At 34.1% G+C, this 24,744-nt stretch overlaps 4 protein-coding genes across 4 annotated transcripts in view; 2 read left to right on the top strand and 2 right to left on the bottom strand.

The window, feature by feature from the left end:
* Positions 1-24,021, top strand: part of Nprl2 (Nitrogen permease regulator-like 2) — a 141,394-nt gene extending 117,373 nt beyond the window's left edge. Inside the window, exons 2-6 of the mRNA XM_073975323.1 lie at positions 22,117-22,254; positions 22,322-22,573; positions 22,636-22,756; positions 22,872-23,008; positions 23,387-24,021. Coding sequence (XP_073831424.1) covers positions 22,144-22,254; positions 22,322-22,573; positions 22,636-22,756; positions 22,872-23,008; positions 23,387-23,941 — 1,176 coding nt within the window. The 5' untranslated portion in view covers positions 22,117-22,143 and the 3' untranslated portion in view covers positions 23,942-24,021. The remainder of the gene's footprint in view (positions 1-22,116; positions 22,255-22,321; positions 22,574-22,635; positions 22,757-22,871; positions 23,009-23,386) is intronic.
* On the bottom strand, positions 4,794-9,537 carry LOC141396615 (uncharacterized). The gene is made up of 2 exons (XM_073972230.1): positions 9,298-9,537; positions 4,794-6,041 (listed from the first exon to the last, which is right to left on the bottom strand). Exons 1-2 carry the CDS (start codon positions 9,385-9,387, stop codon positions 5,097-5,099), a joined length of 1,035 nt encoding a protein of 344 aa, XP_073828331.1. The 5' UTR covers positions 9,388-9,537; the 3' UTR covers positions 4,794-5,096.
* Polr3I (RNA polymerase III subunit I) lies at positions 18,907-19,440 on the top strand. The gene is made up of 2 exons (XM_073972229.1): positions 18,907-18,974; positions 19,041-19,440. Exons 1-2 carry the CDS (start codon positions 18,967-18,969, stop codon positions 19,408-19,410), a joined length of 378 nt encoding a protein of 125 aa, XP_073828330.1. The 5' UTR covers positions 18,907-18,966; the 3' UTR covers positions 19,411-19,440.
* Positions 19,419-20,251, bottom strand: DENR (density-regulated protein). Its single transcript, XM_073972227.1, has 2 exons — positions 20,031-20,251; positions 19,419-19,953 (listed from the first exon to the last, which is right to left on the bottom strand). The coding sequence occupies exons 1-2, from the start codon at positions 20,139-20,141 to the stop codon at positions 19,510-19,512; spliced, it is 555 nt and encodes a 184-aa protein (XP_073828328.1). The 5' UTR covers positions 20,142-20,251; the 3' UTR covers positions 19,419-19,509.
* Positions 24,022-24,744: the final 723 nt, after the last annotated feature.

Below are 24,744 nucleotides of genomic sequence, written 5' to 3'. Positions count from 1 at the left end.
AAAAAATATGTACTGTCGTAATGTAGGCAGCGAATACAAGTTGTTACAAAAAGAAGCAAAACGATTTGAGAGCAGGCCTTAAACTGCACTCTTCACAAATTTTGTGTGGGAAATAGTCGAAGGAGTGGACCTATATAGTCCATATTCGAACCTGATCTATGTCCCGTAGAGATATTACGATACGAAAAGTATAGACCAAATTGGTTACTCCCTCAAGAATTATCGTGCGCACAATTTTTCCGAACATTTTTGAACTTTTGTGGGGGAGGTACCTGAAGGAGTGGAACTTAAACTAAGTTTGGACAAAATATTACGAAGGCCAAATTTTGGACCGAATCGGCAGATCCGTTCGAGAATTATCTTGCGCTCCAACCACAACGCAAGGGGGCATAGGGGTTTTTTTGCTACTTTCAGGCAATTTTCTCAGGAAATATGGACTTGCCCCTGATGAAATTTGTACCGTCATATGAAGGGCAGTGAATACAAGTTGCTACAAAAAAAATCAAAGCGATTCGAGAGCAGGTCCTAAACTGAACTTTTCCGAAATTTTGTGTGGGAGGTACCCGAAGAAGTGGACCGATTGAGTCCATATTGGAACCTCATCTAAGTTTGGTAGAAATTTCACGATGTGCAAAGTATGGACCAAATCGGTTCCTTCCTTCGTGCGCACAACTTTTCGAAAATTTTCGAACTTTTGTGGGGGGAGGTACCGGAAAGAGTGGACCGATATAACCCATCTTCGAACTTAAACTAAGTTTGGACAAAATATTACGAAAGCCAAATTTTGGACCGAATCGGTTGATGCGTTCGAGAGTTATCGTGCGCTCCAGCCAGACAGACAGACGGACGGACATGGCTAAATCGACTCCAAATGGTCATCCAAAAATACTTGGGGTCTAAAACCGTTATTTCGATGAGGGACATTTTGCCCGTATGAAAGTGTATATACCCTCGTTAACATAAATGCTGAGGGTATAAAAATTGCAGTTTAATTACCGTCGCTGTACCGCAACAGAGTTTACTTCCTCTGCTCTCCACAACTGATTTTATTTTATTTATTTACTTAGTAATGCAAACGCTGAAGGCAGCATCTTACAAAATGTTTTTTTCTATTATCATCCCAACACCAGTTCAGATTTTAACATGGACTCCAACTGCACCCCCTTGCGAATTTCTTATTCGTGAATTCCTTTTAATTTTATAACAAACTTTTGGAAATTTATACTCTTTTGTAACGTAACGAACGAAGAGGAGAGACTTTTTCAGGAAAATATTATTTATGCTTTATTAATTTATTTTTAATTTATAACATTTTCATTCTTTCTTTTCAGTTTCTTGTAGCTTTTCGTTTCGGACTTTTTGTTCAAATTTCGAGAAGCGAGATTTGATTGATTCCATTCTATGTCAGATTTAGAACAGACAAGAGTCTGAACGACGTTTCGAGCTAGGTCTCCGACAACATCAAGCATATTGTAAATAATAAACCTTATATGGCTTTAAACAGATAAAGATAAATAAAGGAAAATATATAAGTGTGTAAATAAAAAACACAGTCTTAAACTCTATTGGTTCGATGAAATAAGTTCAAATGCTGATGAAAAAATCAGATCTTTCACGACTTCCTTTGAATGGTTTCAACTGATCGGACCTTCCACCACTTCCTTTGAATGAAAAGATCGGATCTTTAACGACTTCCTTTAAACCAATGCAAAAGATGACATGACATCACGTCATCGCATAGAACCCCTTCCTTCAAATTTTGCTGGGAAGTTATAATGCTCACCATCATTTGAGCTGTTGGCCTATTATCTCAGATACTACGAACTTAACCCAGAAAAAATCTTTCAAAACGATTTGAAAAATGTACATCAACTGCAATTTTGTGAACAATTTTGAAATGTTGTGTGGGAGATAAAAATAATAAAAATTGGTAGTGCCAAAGATAACTTTCGATGAGAGTACCCCATTTTTGTCACAGTTTGGGTGTCGTAATAGTTCTTCCAATCAGTTTTTATTACAACAGTGCAACTTTTTCTTGTGGAACTCCACATTTTCTGTGTGCGAAAGTTATGATGTTTGTTTATATCCTCAGACTTATGGCTAAAGAGGGTGCATCCACTTTGTTTCGTACGACCAAAAATGAGCTTCATTGAAATAATGGGTGGCAGAAGGGCACGATAACTCACGGAATGTAACGGGTTTGGCCCAAACTTTTACAGCCTAATATTTCTTCTAAACTCAGTTTGAGTTCGAAGATGAACCAGGTTTTGGTATACGGTAACTCTTGATTGCAGGTACTTTGAATATTTTAGTGACATTTTCAATCCAAATTAGCGGTAATTTGACACTTCTTAATGAACCAGAAATTGATGGCATAGATCAATGTATTGGTATAGCATCCATATTGCGGTACCTACTGATTACAACTATTTTGGAGGTTTTCGTCACACTTTCCAAGGGCCACATTTAGTGGGTACGTCCACAATCGTTAAGACAAATACTCCAAAAGTTCAGTTCAGACTTCATGAAAGCAGCCCTGATACATAATTTTTGGGAACAGGATTTCGGTTGTGTAGTTGGTATTCGATCTGTGCACGGAATTTAAATTCGCACAAGTTGAGGGTATATCTCTGTCGGAAAACCAGCCTAATACTTTTTTCTCGTTTTAACAAATTTGTGTTAGATTATCGAATAAGAAACCTTTTTTGCTTAAAAGAGAAAAACATTTACGAACATTGACATTAACATCGTTGATACATCTGCAAATTGTTTATTAGACCGACTACATTGTACTCACAGCAGACATCATATTTCAACTAACTGTATAACGGAAATATAAATTGTTATAACATAAATTTTATTTTAACTCACTCATTTATTTAAACTCAAGTCCCCTAAATGAGTCGATACAAAAGTGAATGAATGAAAATACTGGGAAGGAAAAAAATCGCTTTTGCGCACTGCATATATTAAAATATGCAACAGGTTGGAATTGTATTGACTTTTACTTGAGATAAACAACAACTGTGCATACTTCTAGCTATGACACATTTATACATATTTATGTGTTTGTCTTCAAAAGAATATTTCTAGAGGTTGAAAAGGTTATGATAAATGAATAATTTAAACTCAAAACTAATTTTTTAAACAATTTTATGTGGACACGAATGTGGATTTTTTGAAGGATTTTAGTTGGACGTGGACTTTTTAAAGGATTTTAGGTGGACTCAAACCTGGATTTTTTAGGACTTTAGATGGACTCACACGTGGATTTTTTAAAGGACTTTAGATAGACTCATACGTAGATTTTTGAAAGAAATCTAGGCGGACTCAGACGTGGATTTTTTAAGCGATTTTTGGTGAACTCCAACTTGGATTTTTTAAGGAATTTAGATGGACTCAAACGTGGATTTTTTAAAGGATTTTACCGAATCGTGGATTGTTTAAAGGATTTTTGGTCAACCCAATCGTGGATTTTTTAAAAGATTTTTGGTCAACAAATTCGTGGATTTTTTAAAGGATTTTCGGTCAACACAATCGTGGATATTTAAAGGATTTTGGTCACCACAATCGTGGATTTTTAAAGGATTTTTGGTCAACCCAATCGTGGATTTTTTAAAGAATTTTTGGTCAACCCAATCGTGGATTTTTTAAAGGATTTTTGATGGACCCAATTGTGGATTTTTTAAACGATTTTTGGTGGACCCAATCGTGGATTTTTTAAACCATTTTTTGTGGACTCAATCGTGGATTTTTTTAACGATTTTTGGTGGACCCAATCATGGATTTTTTAAACGATTTTTGGTGGACCCAATCGTGGATTTTTTTAACGATTTTTTGTGGACCCAATCGTGGATTTTTTTTAACGATTTTTGGTGGTCCCAATCGTGGATTTTTTAAACGATTTTTGGTGGATTTTTTAAACGATTTTTGGTGGACCCAATCGTGGATTTTTTAAACGATTTTTGGTGGACCCAATCGTGGATTTTTTAAACGATTTTTGGTGGACCCAATCGTGGATTTTTTAAACGATTTTTGGTGGACCCAATCGTGGATTTTTTAAACGATTTTCGGTGGACCCAATCGTGGATTTTTTAAACGATTTTTGGTGGACCCAATCGTGGATTTTTTAAACGATTTTTGGTGGACCCAATCGTGGATTTTTTAAACGATTTTTGGTGGATTTTTAGGGAAGTTTTGTTGGATTTTTAAAGGATGTTTGGTTTAATTTTTAAAGATTTGGTGGATTATTAAAAGATTTTTGATGGATTTTTATAGGATTTTTTGTAACAGAATCGTGATTTTTTTAATGTATTTGTTGTGACCCAATCGAGATTTTTTTAACGGGATTTTTGTGAGCTAATCCTGGATTATTAAAGGAATTTTTGTGACTTAATCGTGGATTTATAACGAACTTGTTGTTACTTAACCATGATTTTTTTAAAGGAATTTTTGTGACTTAACCATGGATTTTAAAAAGAATTTTTGTGACCCTATTGTGGATTTTTAAAGGAATGTGTTTGGTTTTTTTAAGAATATTTTTAAAATTCCATCCAAATATAAATAAAACAATGAGCGGTATTTGAAGTAAATACACGATTTTTGGTTAAGCAAAATCGATTCGAATGGTTCGCATTACATACCTGAATATTCTTCCGACAATACACATTAATATGTTCGAAGGAAAGCAAAAGAAAGATAATTGTAACTAAATATATGATGACAATATATTGTTGAATACTGGAATTGGATGCCCCCTACAAACTAGCATTGAAACGACAAATAAGAAAAGGTTTTAAATTACAAAATATATGTTTGTATATTTTTCTCATTATATTTTCATTATTTGATTTGGATTGGAATGCTGATATCTTAGACATATAATTTGTACAATTGTTCGTTGTTATGAATCACATAAATAACATAAAAGAACACAAATAAACAAGAAATAGAGGAGTATGTATTAAGTTTATCTTCATTTAAAATTCAAATTTCAGTCGTCCAATTAAGATAGGAAGTTGTGAATAAAAGCAATAAATATAAAACAAATAAAAAATAATAATTCTATTAACATTAATATCTTGCAGTAGTCTAGCTTACAAGTAGTCTTTGGATTTACTAGTACCGTACATCAGTACTTTGGCATAAACATTTTTACAGCCTGATTTCGAGGGTTCAATTGTGGCAACAATTTCGTCAAAATATTGGGGACTTAACTTCAAGCCACCCATCTCAGCTTCTCTGGTGATGCAATCTCTTAGTTCATTTTCTCCAAATCGTTTGAAGTGGATGACATGGGTGTCGGTTAGAATTTCCAACATTTTATTTTGTTCTTCATACTTTGCGGGAGCCAACATTGTATTGAGACTGAATACATAGAATATAACCACACGCTTTTGTTGTTTCTCAATGGATTCTCTTACAAGTTGATTTATTATGGATACAGCGCCATGATCACTGGACCATAAATTCTCTATGACCAACAGGTTTTGTCCACAATCTGAGAGATTGTCAATCAACAAACGTACCAGGCGGATTTTTTCTTCTTCATCGCCGACATAAGCATTCCAAGCATAACTGTGCACATTCTCCTGCCACGGGAAATTCTCCATCATAGCTCGCATAAAGAGACTCTTTCCCACTCCAACTGGACCCACCAGTGCAATGGCATTTAAGTCACTTTCATTTCGTAGAGCAACATCAATTTGTTGTAGGGACTTTTCTTGATTTAAAATACCATGCTGTTTGATACGCTCAAATAAGGCTGGCGTTCCCAGCGGTTGTTTTTGATCACAATAATTTTGTTTTCCATGGATAATTTGGGTATATTGGTTGCGATAATTCTTAAGGAACTCTTTAAGTATTTGTTTTGTATTGGAGTTATTTTGTGTATAGTAATGACCCATCAATAGAGCAATTGTAAATGTAAATAGGCCGATAAATACAAGGATACGTTTACATTTGCTAATGTTTTTATTAGTCGTCGGTGTTGTGTCATCGGCTAAGCGGCGCAGTCGTTTACGTCTATGTGTTCTTTGGGGCTGTAAAATAAATGTGTGTAATAGTTTAGTGTTAGTAGTTATGAAGGATATGAGAGTACTTAATCTAAAGCACCACACAAATTGTGTAATAACGCGACAACCAAAGTAAACTAATATTAAAATTGGTGTAGTAAATGACAGCATCATGATTCTATGTTTACATCAAACCCTTTTTGGATGGTTTTCCGGAATTTTCGGGCATTGTCTAAAAGATACCACAATGACTACCTACTGGGTAAATTTCCCAAATTTGGCGCAAAATAACGCGGGAGTGGAAAGGAATGTCCTAAATATTAAGACATGAGATTAATATCAAATTTCTCAGTAATTTTAATCTAGGCGAACTTTTAACGAAACAAACTTAAGACCTTTAGAATATCTAAAAATGGGCTTATAAATATAATGTAATACTTTATATGAGTAAGGTCTTCAATATACCTTTAATCAGGCAATAGGGCTATATGGAGCTACATCAAAACGTAGACGTATATGACAAATTGTCAACTGATCCCAATTAGCATTTGTTATCCGATTCGGTTTAAACAAATAAAAAAGTATCAGTAGGCTTTGCCGACAGACAGAGGTATACCCTCAGCCTGTATGTATTGAAACACATTTTTCCAAAAACGTATGTATTTTGGTGGTCTTCAGAATTTTGGGCGTATGAACTTGCCGACAAAGATATGGATTAGGATAAAATCTCAAAAGTTTGTTGTTTGTTATTTGTCAATAGTTTGCCTTCTAATAATTGCTTGTGTTGTTGTATTGTTCGGCTACAGGCCTTTCAAATAAACGACTTGATATTTTTGTTTTCCAAGTTTTATTAATTTCCAATATTTCGATTCGAGTCTCCAATTATCTTCAGGGAATTAAAGGAAGCAATGGATGTTTTCTGTCCAAAGTACTTTCATTAACTCAAAAGTTTTTCATGGGGAGTTAACTAAAGGAATGGACCGACATATTCCATTTTGGAAGTGTGTCTTATTTTTGGGTGTCATTCATATCGATAGCACCGTTATATCAGGAAACATGCAATTGTCCACGAAAAACATCATATCGCTGTATACAGGGCTACTAGGAGTTCCTTCGGAAAAATGTTCAAAGTAATTTCGCACCGCGCTTAAACAAAAATTTTGATGATTTGTGTGGGTGGTACTCTAAGGAATTGACCTATAGGGACCACTTTTGAGCATAAACTAAGTTTCCACAAAATATTTCGAGATCCCAAGTTTGGACAAACTCGGTTGCTGCATTTATAAAATATTGCGCTTACAACTTTAGGGAATATTTTTCAACTTTTGTTGGGAAATATTGAACCTATAAGCAACATCTTCGAATTTCATATAATATTCGAAAAATATTTACGATATGCAAAGTGTCGACCAAAGCAGTATTTGGTTTGAGAGTCATTTTCTCAAGAAGTATGGATTTGTCACTAAAAAAAGTGTACCATCGTAATTGGGGCCTTGCGTGCAACCTGAGAAAAATCCAAAGTATCGACCAAATCTGTTACAGTCTTCGAGAGTGATCGTGCGCACCATTTTAGCGAAAAGTTTTGAACTTTAGTGGGGGAGGTACTCAAAGTAGTGAACCGATAAGGCCCATTTTAGAACTTGATGTAACTTTGGGCAAAATATTACGATTGCCAAATTTTGGATCGAATCGGTATATCCGTTCGAGAGTTACCGCGTTATTACAGCTTTAAGGGCATTTTCTCACGAACTATGGACTTGCCCCTGAAAAAACTTGGACCATCGTATTGAGGTCAGCGAATACAAGTTGTTACAAAAAAAATTAAAAGCGTTCGAGAGGAGGTCTTAAACTGCACTTTTCCGAAATTTTGTGTGGGAGGTACCCGAAGGAGTGAATCAATATAGTCCATAATCGTAGTTGATCTATGTCTAGTAGAAATATTACGATGTGCAAAGTATGAACCAAATCGGTTAGTCCCTACGAGAGTTGTCGTGCGCATAGTTTTTGCGAAAACTTTTGAACTTTTGTGGGGGAGGTACCCGAGGGAGTGGGCTGGAGCATCTTCGAACTCAAGCTAAGTTTGGACAAAATATTATGAAAGCCAACATTTGGACCAAATCTGTTAATCCGTTCGCACCGTTCCAAATTGTCTGAAACGGATTTCGTTCAAACATACTTGGGGTCTAAAACCCCAAAAAGAGCTTTACTTGCGAGTGGAATTCGAGCGAGTATTCGGAGCTCTGGTCTGACCACAAAGAACCATTAATGCCAAATTATACCTAAGACGGTCAGAAAATGTAACTAAAAACTCCAAATACCTGAAATGGTTTGATACAGATATATTGGGGCTCACTTTGAAGCCTAAGTGCCAAATTATTTCCAATTTGGGACGAAAACATCGATAAAAACCCTCAGCATAAATACCGAAAATCGGGAGGTATCCTTATGATAGGGGGGCTTTTCCAATAAGTGGATCTATGTCCACAATTCTTGGTGGAGAATTGTTTTGACCGCTAGGAACCCTAAATGCCAAATTATAGCTAATTCGTCCAGAAAATTTAGTTTAAAGTCAAAGCGTGCATAAATCGGCTCAGAATTTTACCCCGAACAAGAATATACATATATGTACTTTATGATTATAAAAATTAATATTTTCCGATTTTTGCCTCAAAAATTATAACACTGAATTAGGAAACAAATGGATTATCTGCGATAAAAATTTCATAGCGAACAGGGAACAGTGCTTTAACTGTGGCTTGGTAGAAATAGCCGGTTCTATTTTTAAGTCACTGATATTGGAACTCCTAGTGGGTCGAATGTAGTACTAAACCACTTCTATAGTTGTTTTCTTGCCCAAAATATCCAGAATATGTGACCAAAACGTTACGGTTGGTATTGTTATATTCTGAACTACAGAACATTTTGTTTGTAAAATAATGTTAATCACTTTAAGTGATTAGTGAACACGGCCTTGAATTAAATTCATTCAGAACACTCCACTAAAATATTGATATTATTCGGTGCAAAAAAAAAAACAGTATGATAATTCAAGTTGCGCCTAAAAATTAAAACTAATTACTTTTCAATGGTCTTGGAATATAAATCATTCAAACTTTGTGTCATTGCTTTGGGACGATATGTGCTATATGCGAAATTGCTAAATTTCACACCCCTTGGTTTGGAATTAATTTTTATTGCTTTCCTTTCTGGGTGTTTTAGGAGAGGGTGACATTTGAAAGTTCTATCTTTGTGGCCTTATTTTCAAGTAAAAATTCAAACTTACCTCATTTTCTCTGGCACGTTTAGTTGCTTTAGTTGCATTTAAATCAATTTCTTGTGGGTTTTCAGCCTTAATTTCCTGATCCACTTCCATTGGTGATCGAAGAAGATCCGTTTGTTGTACACAAAAATAAATTAATTTGTCACTTTTTTAAAGAAAATTTCGTTCAATAATGGAGAAAACTGAGAAAACTAATTTTTTGCACAATTAATTTTCTTGGACGATTGCAATGGCGCGTATGGCGGGGATGCCACCTGTGTTCGGTTTTTGTTTACGGTTAGAAATTATGTCTGGTGGCAATATTTTGAATTAACGTTGCCACTGTTTTACCGCAATTCGCACAAAGTCTTGTGCCAGACTATAGCACTGTTCCTTTACGTGCAAGAATCTTCAAGTTTTACCACTTTTTACTCGAAAAGCGTTCCTTTACTTCTGACACCATACAATTCATATGAGAGCAGTTTACAACTTTTGCTACTTATGCCGGTTTTACCATTTTCAATAGTAAAGGAACAGACCATATGTGAAATTTGGTCTGTTCCTTTACGTGCAAGAATCTTAAAGTTTTACTACTTTTTACTCAAAAAGCGTTCCTTTAATTCAGACACCATACAATTCATATGGGGGCAGTTTACTACTTTTGCGGTTTTACCATTTTCAAAAGTAAAGGAACAGACCAATTGTCATAAAAATGTTTTGAGCTTATGGGTAATAGTATGTTTACATTTGCGAAAGCGAGTGGATTCCTACTGTCAATTCCTTTGTGTATACGTCAAATGAAATCTCATCTAAAATCAAATGGATTTCATTTGACGTTTAAGCAATGGAATTGACAGTTGAAATCCAGTGGATTTCGTAAATGTACTATATAGCCAATAATTTCAACGTATAGGTAAACGGGTATGTAGCTACCCATTACACGGCAAACCAAATTGGAAGTTGCCGAATTGACTAATGTAAGGGGCCAAATTCATACGGCCCGTTGTGTGACGCGTTGCGCGTTGAAAACAACAACCACATAAAAAATGTGTAAGTAATGCCAAGTTTGTTCTTGAAGTTTTCATGTGGTTGTTCTACGCGGTGCTCAACGGACTGTATGTATTGGGCCCCTTAAAGTCGCTTAAACGTCAGTCAACAAATTCAGAATTTTTTAGGTTTTTAATAGTACGTTTATATTTACGAAATCGAGAGGATTTTAACTGTCAATTCCTTTGCGTATACGTCAAACGAAAACTCATTGGATTTCACTTGACATTTAAGCAATGGAAATGGCTGCTGAAATCCAGTGGATTTTGTAATTGTAAATGTACTATAAGAAGAACTTGCTGTAAAATAAAGAAATACAAACTAAAAACGAGCCTTTTTCGGTAATTCACGAGGCGGAAATTCTTAAAGGGGTGTTTACACTATCCATGAATGTCATATCAGATGTCAAATTTGCTACCTGTGAATGTTGTACACATATGGTCTGTTCCTTTACTTTTGAAAATGGTAAAACCGGCAAAAGTAGCAAATGTTGTAAACTGCTCCCATATGAATTGTATAGTGTCTGAAGTGAAGGAACGCTTTTGGAGTAAAAAGTGGTAAAACTTGAAGATTCTTGCACGTAAAGAACAGAGCTATAGTGTGACCACTATGAAAATTTTCATCTCTCAAAATGATGTGGCAACTCATGTGTAAATTTTTCATAACTCTTATGTTTCCCATTATTTTGGCGTTCTTAGATCGAGTTCCCCATTACAGTAATTTCATAAAATTACGTTTGTATGGAACTCGATCTATAAACGCCAAAATAATGGGAAAGTTTCGTACGAAACTTTCCCATTATTTTGGCGTTCTTAGGTCGAGTTCCCCATTACAGTAATTTCATAAAATTATTTTGTAGGGAACTCGATCTATGAACGCCAAAATAATGGGAAAGTTTCGTATGAAAGTTTTAGCGTGTAACATAAGAGGTACATAAGCTGCCTTGCCTGGTTGTCTTGCTTTCCTGCTTCATTTCTGACATAATAAAAATAAAAGAATAAAGAAGGCGGAGCAAATTTCGAACTGGGTTGCCCTTTTCTTTTTTATTCTTTTATCAGAAGTAAGCAAGGTCAGCAGGCAAGGCAGCTTATGCACGCAGGCCTTTAGGGAGCGCTCTATTCCGCCATGTATTTTCGTATGCAGTTGAGAAATTAATTGTTAAAAGAAAACAATTTTACCAAAAAATGAAGGTAATAGGCAAAGAGAACGAAAATGTAATTGCGATTAAAGTTTTTAACAATAAATATATGTTTAAATAAAACCGAGCTCGAGGTCTTTGTTTTTGTTGTTGTTATTTATTATTTAAATCGATATTTCGTCTTTCTTCGAAAGACATCATCAGGATCTGCAGGAAAACATTTTTATTATTTTTATGCATACATGCTATTGCTTGTTGTTGCACTTACAAATAATACTTAAAGCTATTACAACAATAACAATAACATCGCCAAGCACCAACGTCGACCTTGTATCGTTGTCATCTGTTTTGTTACTGCCTATAACTGTGTGCTAAATTCTCCGTATCTGTTTTGTAGTTTATTCGTTGTGATGTTGGAGTATTCATTATGTGTAGAGTTTCCAACATCAGTCTCTTATTGTAGTTGTTTTCACATTGTAGTACTTTCACACTCTCCAGTTCTGGGTAATGTTGTTGGGTGGCACAGTGGGTAGAAAGTGCTGTCTTCTGTGACATGTTATATGATCTATTTTTGATGTCTGATTTGTGTCCGGATAACCGCGTTTTTAATTTGTTTTTTGTGGTTCCTATATAATATTTTCCACATTTTTCATTTTCGTTGCCATTGCATTTTATTTTGTATATTAAATTCGATTTTTCCATAGTGTCTATTTTTGATTTTAATGGCGTAAATAAGTTTTGTAAAGTGTTATATGTTTTGGACGCTATTGCATAGTTGATGTCTTCATAACATTTTGAGCTCTTAAAGCGTTCTGAAAGGCCGGATATATATGTAACCGATTTATAAATTTTAATTGGTTTTTCTGTGTTTTGTTGATTTTTATTATTATTATAGTACTGCTTGATTAGAATATTTATGATATTTGATGGGAAGCTATTTTGTCTTAATATCGAAGTTATTTTCTTTATGTTTTCTCTATGAAATTCCTTGTCACTGATATTTAGAACGCGACTTATAAAATTTGATGCCGTGTTCATTATTATTGTTTTTGGATGTTTCGAATGGTAATTTACCAATCTCCCCGATGCCGTGGGTTTTTGGTACCAATTCGTCGTTATATTATTATTCTTTCTTGTGATTAATACATCTAAGTATGGGAGTTGGTCGTTATTTTCGTTTTCTATCGTGAACTTTATGCGATGGTCGTAGCTATTGAATGTCGTCAGGAGATTGTTTATTGCACTTGATTTAATTATTCCAAAAAGGTCGTCAACGTATTTTGTCAAAAACTTAGGTCTAATATCACAGATTTCAAGGCATCGATCCAATAGCTCTTCCATCACAATATCGGCTACTATCGGAGATGCAGAGGATCCCATGGGTAGACCTTTCTTTTGTTGGTAAAAATTATTCTTATATCTAAAATATCGGTTATCACAGATGCAAAATTTTAGTATACGAATAAATAAACTCTTTGATATTTTAGTCACTGGTTCGAGATATATCCATTTATCTTCTATTATTTTCAAGGCTAAGTCAACTGGGACGCTTGGGAAAAGGGACACCACATCGAGTGAAAATAAGCTCTCGTCATCATGTATTTGTGTTTCCTTTATCCGCTCTCAAAATTCTCTTGAGTTTTTAATATTATAGTGCGTTTTCAGACGATGCGGTTTGACTGCTCAAAAACGCGTTGTTTGGTTCTCATTCGCAAATTGTGCCAGTGTTGAAACAAAATGTGGAATGAATTGAACGAAAACGTACATAAGTACTATTTTAATAAATTAGTTAATGAAATAAATTTTTGTAAAAATTTGTTCATGTACATGTTATGATTTTGTAAAATTTATTTATTTTTTATTTTATCGTGATTGAAATTATGTTAAATGTTTTGAAATAAAAAATGTATGAATTTTACGCCGGTAACGCAGGAATCTTCTTACCCTCAGGTGTTAACAATTATTACGGAATTCGTTATTAACAATTTTAACCCATTCGTTTTTCCTGATTTTGTGGAATTTACAAGAATTACTCTATTTTAAAATGTTAAAATACAATACACACATAAATATTTTTGGTACATTTATGTAAACCGTACTTCTTTTTGTTCAAAAAGTACGCTTGTATAAAATGACTTCAAAAACGCAACACTAGATGTGGAAATTACGAATGAGGGTCAAAACGGAAACCACGTTTTTGAGCAGTCAAACCTTATCGTCTGAAAACGTTCATACTTTGAGTTTTTGGTGAGTTGCTTTAGTATGGAAGTGATGTAAGTACAAAGTTTCGTTGAAGGTGCATTGATAGATGAGCAAATAGGACGGAGTGGATGTCCTTCCTTATGAAGTTTGGGTAAACCGTAGATTCTCGGGGCAATAGCCGTTTCTGTCTTCATATCTTTCTTCTCTCTTTCGCTAATATGACCATTTTTAAATAATTCTTCTACTAATTCATTGTTTTTCTTTTGTAGTTTGCTTGTAGGGTCCGAGTTTATTCGTTTATATGTCATCATGTCATTTACTAATGTTTCCATCTTCTTATCGTAGTCAGATCTTTCCATCGCGACAGTGGTATTGCCTTTATCTGCCTCCAATATAATTACGTTTTTATTCCTGGCCATAAATGTTCTAGTTTGTTTCACTGTGCGTATACAATATTTGTCTCTCGCTGATAATTTGTGTTTGTTCATATGATTCTCTATCATCGATGTGAAGTTCAACGAAACTTTGTACTTACATCACTTCCATACTAAAGCAACTCACCAAAAACTCAAAGTATAATATTAAAAACTCAAGAGAATTTAGAGAGCGGATAAAGGAAACACAAATACATGATGACGAGAGCTTATTTTCACTCGATGTGGTGTCCCTTTTCCCAAGCGTCCCAGTTGACTTAGCCTTGAAAATAATAGAAGATAAATGGATATATCTCGAACCAGTGACTAAAATATCAAAGAGTTTATTTATTCGTATACTAAAATTTTGCATCTGTGATAACCGATATTTTAGATATAAGAATAATTTTTACCAACAAAAGAAAGGTCTACCCATGGGATCCTCTGCATCTCCGATAGTAGCCGATATTGTGATGGAAGAGCTATTGGATCGATGCCTTGAAATCTGTGATATTAGACCTAAGTTTTTGACAAAATACGTTGACGACCTTTTTGGAATAATTAAATCAAGTGCAATAAACAATCTCCTGACGACATTCAATAGCTACGACCATCGCATAAAGTTCACGATAGAAAACGAAAATAACGACCAACTCCCATACTTAGATGTATTAATCACAAGAAAGAATAATAATATAACGACGAATTGGTACCAAAAACCCACGGCATCGGGGAGATTGGTAAATTACCATTCGAAACATCCAAAAACAATAATAATGAACACGGCATCAAATTTTATAAGTCGCGTTCTAAATATCAGTGACAAGGAATTTCATAGAGAAAACATAAAGAAAATAACTTCGATATTAAGACAAAATAGCTTCCCATCAAATATCATAAATATTCTAATCAAGCAGTACTATAATAATAATAAAAATCAACAAAACACAGAAAAACCAATTAAAATTTATAAATCGGTTACATATATATCCGGCCTTTCAGAACGCTTTAAGAGCTCAAAATGTTATGAAGACATCAACTATGCAATAGCGTCCAAAACATATAACACTTTACAAAACTTATTTACGCCATTAAAATCAAAAATAGACACTATGGAAAAATCGAATTTAATATACAAAATAAAATGCAATGGCAACGAAAATGAAAAATGTGGAAAATATTATATAGGAACCACAAAAAACAAATTAAAAACGCGGTTATCCGGACACAAATCAGACATCAAAAATAGATCATATAACATGTCACAGAAGACAGCACTTTCTACCCACTGTGCCACCCAACAACATTACCCAGAACTGGAGAGTGTGAAAGTACTACAATGTGAAAACAACTACAATAAGAGACTGATGTTGGAAACTCTACACATAATGAATACTCCAACATCACAACGAATAAACTACAAAACAGATACGGAGAATTTAGCACACAGTTATAGGCAGTAACAAAACAGATGACAACGATACAAGGTCGACGTTGGTGCTTGGCGATGTTATTGTTATTGTTGTAATAGCTTTAAGTATTATTTGTAAGTGCAACAACAAGCAATAGCATGTATGCATAAAAATAATAAAAATGTTTTCCTGCAGATCCTGATGATGTCTTTCGAAGAAAGACGAAATATCGATTTAAATAATAAATAACAACAACAAAAACAAAGACCTCGAGCTCGGTTTTATTTAAACATATATTTATAATAATCAAAATAAAGGTCGAACTAAATAATAAAAAAGAATAAGTTTTTAACAATATAAATTGTGTTATTTGCGTGATTTATATTTTGTGGTCATATGAAATTGTATGCAAGTGTAAACGCAAAAATTGAAAGTGGTATGGACTTTGACAAACATAAAGGATGTCGAATGGATAAAAGAAGTGACAGCTCATATGACATTGATATATAGTGTAAACAACCCTTATGGGTACTTTACACGATATGTTTTTTACATGTGGGTTGTCACTTTTTATATACAAAATGTATATGCAAAGTGACAACCCATATGTAAAATAACATATCGTGTAAAGTACCCATTAACGGAGTTGAGTTGGAATCTGTGCCTAAAGGTGAGAACACAATGGATTTTTGTTGCTTATTTTTTCCGCCTAGCTTCAAAGCGCAAAAGTAAAATTGCACTGTTTTCAATAGGACAGACCACAATGAAGCAAGGCTTCATGCCACAAAGTTGAAAATTGTTGAACTTTTGAATTCTTCGCCTGGCTTCATTTTTGACATTTCGTTTCGACATTCAATTTGATATAAACACGTGTTCAATATGAAAAATAGAAAGTACGGGAACAGGCCAATTAAAAAATTTAATCTTTTTGATATATTGAAATAATTATGTTTATAGCGCCCATGAATTTTACGCTTCGATGTGTGATACCAAGAAATAAGCGGCCTAGTGAAGAAATAAGCTAATACCCCGGTTACACTATTGAAGGTTAACCCACTGGGTTTAATAGATCCAGTGGGTTAATCTTTGCTGGTTACACTTAGCTTTTCGAGGATATAAACTGTCAGCTGATGTTTGTTTACGTATACATACAAAATAACTAATAAAGTCGTGTTTTACACTTTTACAATTTCTCGTATGACAATTTCTCATATTGGTATATTTTACACACAGGGATACATTTTTGTATCATGGTATCAAGCGTACTTTTTGTTTAAAAAAGTGTCTAAAGTAAAAAAATAAATAATTTTATGATTTTCAAATAACTTTAGATTTATTAACTCCATAAAATCTCATGCGACCAATCGTAAACGTGTAAAACACGACTAACTCTGTTGCAAAAACAGTTGCAACTTTTGGTACTTTTTGAGTAGAGTTGGATTTTTTTTGCACAAATACCGAATACAACACTGTATTTTTGGTGGATTTGTGCCGGATTTAAAATAAACCCAGTCGTGAGTGGATTTAATTTTTGTATGGCAAATCTGGTCAGATTTGACCAGATTAAGCAATAATAGCACGGTTACACTACAGCTTTTTGCCGGGTTAACCCACTTCATGAGGATTTATTGCTTAACCTGGTCAAATCTGACCAGATTTGCCATACAAAAATTAAATCCACTCACGACTGGGTTTATTTTAAATCCGGCACAAATCCACTAAAAATACAGTGTTGTATTCGGAATTTGTGCAAAAAAATCCAACTCTACTCAAAAAGTACCAAAAGTTGCAACTGTTTTTGCAACAGAGTTAGTCGTGTTTTACACGTTTACGATTGGTCGCATGAGATTTTATGGAGTTAATAAATCTAAAGTTATTTGAAAATCATAAAATTATTTATTTTTTTACTTTAGACACTTTTTAAACAAAGAGTACGCTTGATACCATGATACAAAAATGTATCCCTGTGTGTAAAATATACTAATATGACGATATCTCATACGAGAAATTGTAAAAGTGTAACACACGACTTTATTAGTTATTTTGTATGTATATGTAAACAAACATCAGCTGACAGTTTATATCCTCGAAAAGCTAAGTGTAACCAGCAAAGATTAACCCACTGGATCTATTAAACCCAGTGGGTTAACCTTCAATAGTGTAACCGGGGTATAAATCCTCTTGAAGTGGGTTAACCCGGCAAAAAGCTGTAGTGTAACCGTGCTATAAGCTGTGTTCTCACCTTAAGCCTGCGTTTACACATAACAGGACAGTTAAGTTCATGTAGCCAGCAAAAAATTTTGGAAGTTGTGCAATTGGAATTAACATACGTTTTATAAGCAGTTGCTGTAGAGATCCCTACAGAAAAAATGGTTGATCCCTACACATTTCTTCAAAAGACAAACAAGAGTGTATACATTTTGGAGAGTTTGTTATAAATAAGAAAAAAAGCAAAATGGAGTGCATCCTAGCTGCGCGCTCTCTTGTAAAATTCATAAGTGAATTCATAGGAAAAGATGTACTTCAACGGCAATTGTACTGTATACTTGTACAGATTATATTGCATCCACGGATGCAAACTTTTTGCTGGGTATTGATTGTCAAAACCCCAAAATTTGCCTGTGTGACGTAGGCGTCCAGACAAATACAAAAATAGTTGTAAAATTATGAATGAAAATCATCGATTTGTTGTCGTTTTCCATTTAGATGTTTTGTTTTTTGTACATATTCTTTTGTTTTCAGCACATTTGAATTATCATCTCACTTCTTTATCACAAAAATGTCAAAAATTTGTTAACCCGACTGTCTGTGAAAAAATGATGGACAGGTGGAAGACAGCCTACAAATGTATGTATGTGTTAGTAAATCAGAGTTGTATTTGAAGACAAACTGGCTTGTGTAAACGCCTACTAACTCTGAACTGGATTGGGAAGATAATAAAAAAACCTAAAGCTAAAAATGTAAACGTACCCAGCAAAAAGTTTGCATCCGCGGATGCAGTTGAATCACTACAAGTGTACAGTACATTTGCCGTTGGAGTACATCTTTTCTTATGAATTTTACAAGAGAGCTCGCAGCTAGGATGCACTCTACTTTGCTTCCACAGCACACAGTTAGGATGCACTCCGTTTTCGATGCAAATCACAGCTTTTGATGTAGTCGTTTGGATTGAATTTAAAGGCACTCTTCAACTGCTTATAAAATGTATGTTACGGAGTGCATTTTTCATAACTCTGTTGGACTACATCGAAAGATGTTTTGAAATCATAACTCCAATTGCACAACTTCCAAAATTTTTTGCTGGGTACTAAAGACCATTGAAGACAAAATGGCAGCATCATTTTCCCTTCATAGCGTTGCCATGTCTTAAAAACAGCTGTTCGTGTTCTATTCCATTTTGTTTCCATTTCATTGTAACAATTGTTCACGTTTTTTTTTTTTTGGAATAAACAAAAATATTTTACATATTGTACATTGCAGAATGGAAATGTATGTAAAAACATCTTGGAAATCAACTGCTTTATTTAACGTTAATAATAATTCTTCTGCTTACAGTGTTAACCCATGTTTCTCGGTATTGTCCAATTTTGAGGTATTGGAATGTCTTAAAAATATTAAGGACACCAAAAAGAAATATGGCCTTCGCAACTTGGCTACAATCACATATGAAACTTTGCAGTATTTGGAGGAATCACCATGTAAATATCAAAATCGTGATGTCATCTGTGCATTCATCAAAGATATGCAACCCTACAAATTAACCACCAACGAACTGCTGATGATGACCAATGATCCACCAACAAGTGCTCTACATATTCAGCTTTTAATAGAAGATAGTGAGGAACGTTTAACCGAAGATCAAGTCAATGAAATAATTGAAATTTGTAAGAAACATTTTCCAGGACCAACGGCAGAATCAACTTGATAATAAACTCATGAATTTGTTTTATAAAAATTGCGTGTGTGTGTATGTGCTTTCGTTTATTCAAAAATGCAAGTCTTGCAAATATCGAGTGTAAGCAATTTAACGTTTTTGATCACCCAAATCTTCAATAAAATCAGGATCAATTTCTTCCCATTTTTCTGGTATCACATCAAATAAATCATCTTTCACGTCACCTTGAATGACGATTTCATCGTCACCGGTAACAGAAGAACCACATGCAAATTTTGTGCCAAAATATTTTGCAGCAACCTTGAGGTCAATATCATATGTGCTAAGACCAGTAACAACGGTGACAGACTTCTTTTTACCACGAGGAGCACGAGACACGGTGATGCGTTTAGTGACCTCTTCCTTCTTTTTGATTTTCATCAATCCTTTGCCACCACGTTTTTGACGTCTTTTGTCATCGTCAGCACCATCGCCGGCTTCATCTTCCTCCAACTTTACACGCTCAAATTCTGTGGGTAAATTCTTTTCCAGCCAGGCTTTACATTTTTCATATTCTGGGTAATATTCGCAATACTGAAATGTATGAAAATTTTGTTTTATTGACACACTTTTTAGCAGCAGGTCGGTCTGGGGGAAGGGAAGTAACTTACCTCAATTGGCATAGAACAGTTTCCACAATAGTGAACTGTTATTGGATAGTTGACTCCTTCACGGGGGCCTAGTTTGAGGCGTTCAGCAACGGGATTTACAGTTTCTGTCATTTTCTTCACCCTTAAATTAAATTATTTAGAAAATATTTTCTACCCACAAGTTTGCAAAATTAAAATTGTCTAGAGTTAAAAGTAACTATTCCGTGAAAAGAACGATCGGAACTATATCCGGCTCTTTCGTTTAGATAGTTCATTTCGTTCTTTTTGTCCATATCGTTCTTTTAGTTCATACCCAGCAAAAAGTTCGCATCCATGGATGCAGTTTAATCATTCCAGCAAAAAATGGATGTTGTGCAATGTGGATTCAGGATTTCACTCCGTTCGTTACATTTTTAAGCAGTTGCTTAGTGGGAATTCGATCTAAGTACGCCTAATTCATGAACATTTTTTAATGAAATTCATCCTATTGTTGACCTGGGGCTAAATTCTGTTTCTATGAACATGTGAAATGAAAACGTTTATAAAGGAGAAAACTGTCAAATGAGAAAAATATAAAGGGAATATTTTTCATTTCAAATTTTCATAGAACAAGAATCCAGCCCCGGGACCATGGTAGAACAAATATAAGGTAAAGTAAATACTACAACAAATACAACTCGAACAACAACCACAAAGGAATTTGTTTTTGTTTGTATTTGTAAACAAAACAAGGAAATGTCTATAAATTATTGGAATTTAAAAAACTAATAATTTTTCACATTTGGTTGAATATTTTGGAAAACATGAATGAAAATTCGTTACATTTTCAATTTTTATGTTTCCACATCATTCCACTAAATACATAAATTCTCGCAGAAAGTAGAATTCTTGCAGAAAAGTTTGGGGTCGCTGGAAATTCATAGAAAAAGGAGAAGGTGTTTCAATGTTTTGTTTTTAACAAAATATGTCACATATTAACAAACGTTGTATCGCATCTACTAGCGGGGATTTACTGCGCGGCTTATCGTTCGAACTTGGAGGAGGTTACATATCATTGATATGAAGAAGTCTTTCTGGGAAATGGTTTTTTCCGAATGATATATTTTTTTTCTCAAAAAATATATGTCCCTAATATACATCGAAAAAGAAATAAATGTATAAAATGTCATATGAAATTTGACACTAATGGGTACTTTACACGGAATGTTTTTTACATATGATAATATACATCGAAATAGAAATAAATGTATAAAATGTCATATGAAATTTGACAATAATGGGTACTTTACACGGAATGTTTTTTACATATGAGTTGTCACTTTGCATATACATTTTGTATGGGAGAAGTGACAACTTTTGCATATACATTTTGTATGGGAGAAGTGACAACTCATATGTAAAAAACATACCGTGTAAAGTACCCATAACGTTACAACCCAGTTCAGTCAGCTGTGTATTGTTGCTACCTTTTCTTATTCTACCATGCCCCGGGACTAAGAGATCCCTACAAGCAACTGACTTTTTAGGTTGTTGTAACAGTGTTTTTATTATACGTGTCGCATGCTACACACATGGACACGGTGTCATCAATACTTGCCAAAGACATATGTCTTTGTACTTGCCCTAAAGGAATTTAGACGGCTGCACCATCCCGAGCGTAGTTGAGCCAAAACTACTCTAATTTATGCCGTGTTCATACCAGTACTTAAATAACGTTGTTCGATCTCACAATTACGTATACGAACTAAACTGTTCATACGACATGGTACATATTATAGCCTTTATGAGGATTTATTTGAAACATAAGCAATGGAATTTACATTTGAAACCCAGTGGATTTGTTAAATCCGGTTATATATAAACGTACTGTAATACCCCGTTTGCACTTAACCAGATTTAATGAACCCATTAATCAAACGTCAATTCCATAGCGCAAAAGTAAATGTAAAGATATTCTTAAATTTTATGGCGTTTTATCAGTCGACATTGGCAACTCTAAAGAGACATATTTTATAAATATCCATTTTCCCAGTGCGTAGCTTTCATATACATCGTAATCAGCTGTGGTCTCCAATTTATTTTGTTTATGTTTTTGCTTCTTTCACTTTCAATATTTAATAAATGTTAAAATAGAATGCAAACAAGTGGGAAACAATTCTACGAAGGCTGCGGAAAAGAGGGACAGATAAGATGTATTTTTCTCAGTGAATTCCACGCCACGGCCGGTTCGAAAATAAGCTGTCAGGTATGTTTGAATAGTCTACACTGGCTCTTATCAGTAAAAATATTTTTATTTTTTTTGATATATGTAGGTTCCTCCCGACTATGTCCAGAAAGATGTTTTTGATGCTATCAGCGTCTACATTATCCCAAAGCCACATTTACAGAAATGTATTCTCACTGTAAATGCTATGGACATAAAAATAGTTGGTTATCCTGTTGGCATAGAGGATCAGCAGAAATATGCACGAAATGCATTCTTATTCAATTTATGTTTCGTTTGTGATTCGTGGGCAAGGTCCGTACAATATGAACCAGTGGTAAAGAAACTTTCGGAATACTTGGTATGTGTTCTTGTATTTTAGGTTTTCTTACGATTAACTTGACTATAATCCTTCGCTTTTAGATAATGATGGAAGAAGAGAGCTGTTTCCTATCCAAAGAGGGTGACAACAAATTGAAGTTAATGAAAATTTTTGAAACGGTTATTAATGATTTGAATAAGAAGAAAGTTACAACTATTGTGGGTAAATTGAAGATTCATATAAGAAAAAAAATGTCGTTAAAATTTAATTAATCTAATACTGCTAGTGATTGTTTAAAACTGCAAATAATTATGACAAATAATTATGATATTTTTAGAGGGTGACACAACGATATACTTGAAAATAGTAACACACAAACCAGATCCTCCTGTAGTTAAAGATCATATGGTACCTCTCTTGTTGGTAGATTATCAAAATACACCACTAGAAAATTGGGATTTAACAACACAACAGGTAAGTTTGAAATTTAAAATAAAAAATAATACATATGACTGGTTCATTTCATGCCTTGAGTCCTGATTACAAGAATATTCACTGTATATTGCAAACTTTATATATCCTGAGGCACGTGCCTTCGAAGTTCTGATGTTCTATCGATTTATCTCTTTTTCTAAAAACTAACCAAAGATGGATGTCTTTGAAAATCCCTTAAGAAAGAACTTTGCGTTGCATAACTGTATAAATGTAAAGGATATAACAGTGCTTTGATTACTGAAATAAATGATTTATATCCTTGTAATTCAGAATGCAAGGTATACATGTGGTAAAAATCGGAGAGGAGCCTTCAACCGTATTTTTTCCTAATAAACTTAACTATTCTTATATTTTTAGATTCTTCCCTATATCAATGGTATCAATCATATTGCTCGTATTGCAGCAGAGGCAGATGTTGAGACAAATTTGGTAAAATCCTGTGTTCAAAATTTGGTATACTATGGAGTCGTACAACTATTACCAATTCTGAAATATTCTAACGTGTATATGACACAAAATCTAAAAAGTCTCATACAAAATCCTTCATTAACAAATGCCTGTCGTAAATATGTTGCTTTGAAACCGGATAAAGTGAAACCAACAATACAGAAAATTTTCCAGTTTTATGCCTCAATGACTCATGGTGTAACACTGCGTGTTATATGTCAACGTCTGTGTCCACAAAATCATAATATCGACGAACGGAAATTAGTTATATTTGGTTTGCAGCATAAATTTATACGTTGTATACATAAATATCCAGTGTTTACGGGTTCAGTGCCATCGGGAAGACAAAAAATGTATACTGGTTTATCGAATTTCGATGAAATCTGTTGTAAGACAGGTCTTTCACCATCCAGTATAGAGAAAGACATAGATAAGGATACAAATGTTACAGTTATTTGGAAATGAAATTATTACAAAATCTTGTTATTAAACATTGTGTTTAAATTTTATTGAATAGAAAAACGAATATACACCAAAAATTGAAATTATTTATGTGTAAATCTGATGCTGGTGAAATTTATAAAATGAAAAGGAAGATCCAACTCAAACGAAAACGATTTTTAAGTCCCAATGTTATGTCAAAAATTACAACTGGACAGGGTAAGTTGCCAATTAAAACTTAAAAAAAAATTAAAAAACCATCTATGGAATAACCTCCACAAGTAAACAAATTTTTAGACATTTTTGAAAATGTGCTATGCTTCTTTTATTAAATTTATACCAAAAAATTAGAATATAATTAAATCTTTATCCAATGACCAAGCCAATTCTTCTGGATTGAAGCTGGTGCATAGCCAGTCTTTGCTTCCTTGATATATTTTGTGATTTCTTTTTTGTATTATTTTAATGCAGCTTGTGACCCCATAAGAGGGAGCTACTGCTGCAGCATGTGTTATGTTTAAGGACTCTTAGCCACCTAATATCCGTTGACTACATCATCTTTTTGCTCATCCTCTATGATAAAGAAGAAGATTCCATTGTTATTGTTTGTTGAGACTGGAGATGAAGAAAGGAATATAAAGGGAGTAAGAAACAAGTAAAAAGTATCAGTCGGCTTTGCCGACATCAGCCTGGGACCTAAAGAAAAGAAGTAACACACAATACTTCTGATGTACAACGTTTGGACCAAATCGGTTTCTCCCTTTGAGGGTTATCTTACGTACTACCCAGTCCAGTTGGTGCCGGTAGGCGTTTTTAGAGCTTTTGGG

The sequence above is a fragment of the Musca autumnalis genome, unplaced genomic scaffold, assembly GCF_047663935.1.
Source record: "Musca autumnalis isolate F117 unplaced genomic scaffold, ASM4766393v1 scaffold_3, whole genome shotgun sequence".
NCBI classification, from domain to species: domain Eukaryota; kingdom Metazoa; phylum Arthropoda; class Insecta; order Diptera; family Muscidae; genus Musca; species Musca autumnalis.
Note: the sequence above shows the minus strand (reverse complement) of the source record. Positions and strands in the feature narration are given on the sequence as shown.

Excerpts from the sequence above, each read along its gene's own strand:
- DENR (XM_073972227.1), bottom strand. The coding sequence starts at position 20,141 with ATGACAGAAACTGTAAATCCCGTTGCTGAACGCCTCAAACTAGGCCCC. Across the intron at positions 19,954-20,030 it reads ACTGTTCTATGCCAATTGAG|TATTGCGAATATTACCCAGA; the intron begins GTAAGTTACTTC and ends CATACATTTCAG.
- LOC141396615 (XM_073972230.1), bottom strand. The coding sequence starts at position 9,387 with ATGGAAGTGGATCAGGAAATTAAGGCTGAAAACCCACAAGAAATTGAT. Across the intron at positions 6,042-9,297 it reads AACGTGCCAGAGAAAATGAG|CCCCAAAGAACACATAGACG; the intron begins GTAAGTTTGAAT and ends TTTATTTTACAG.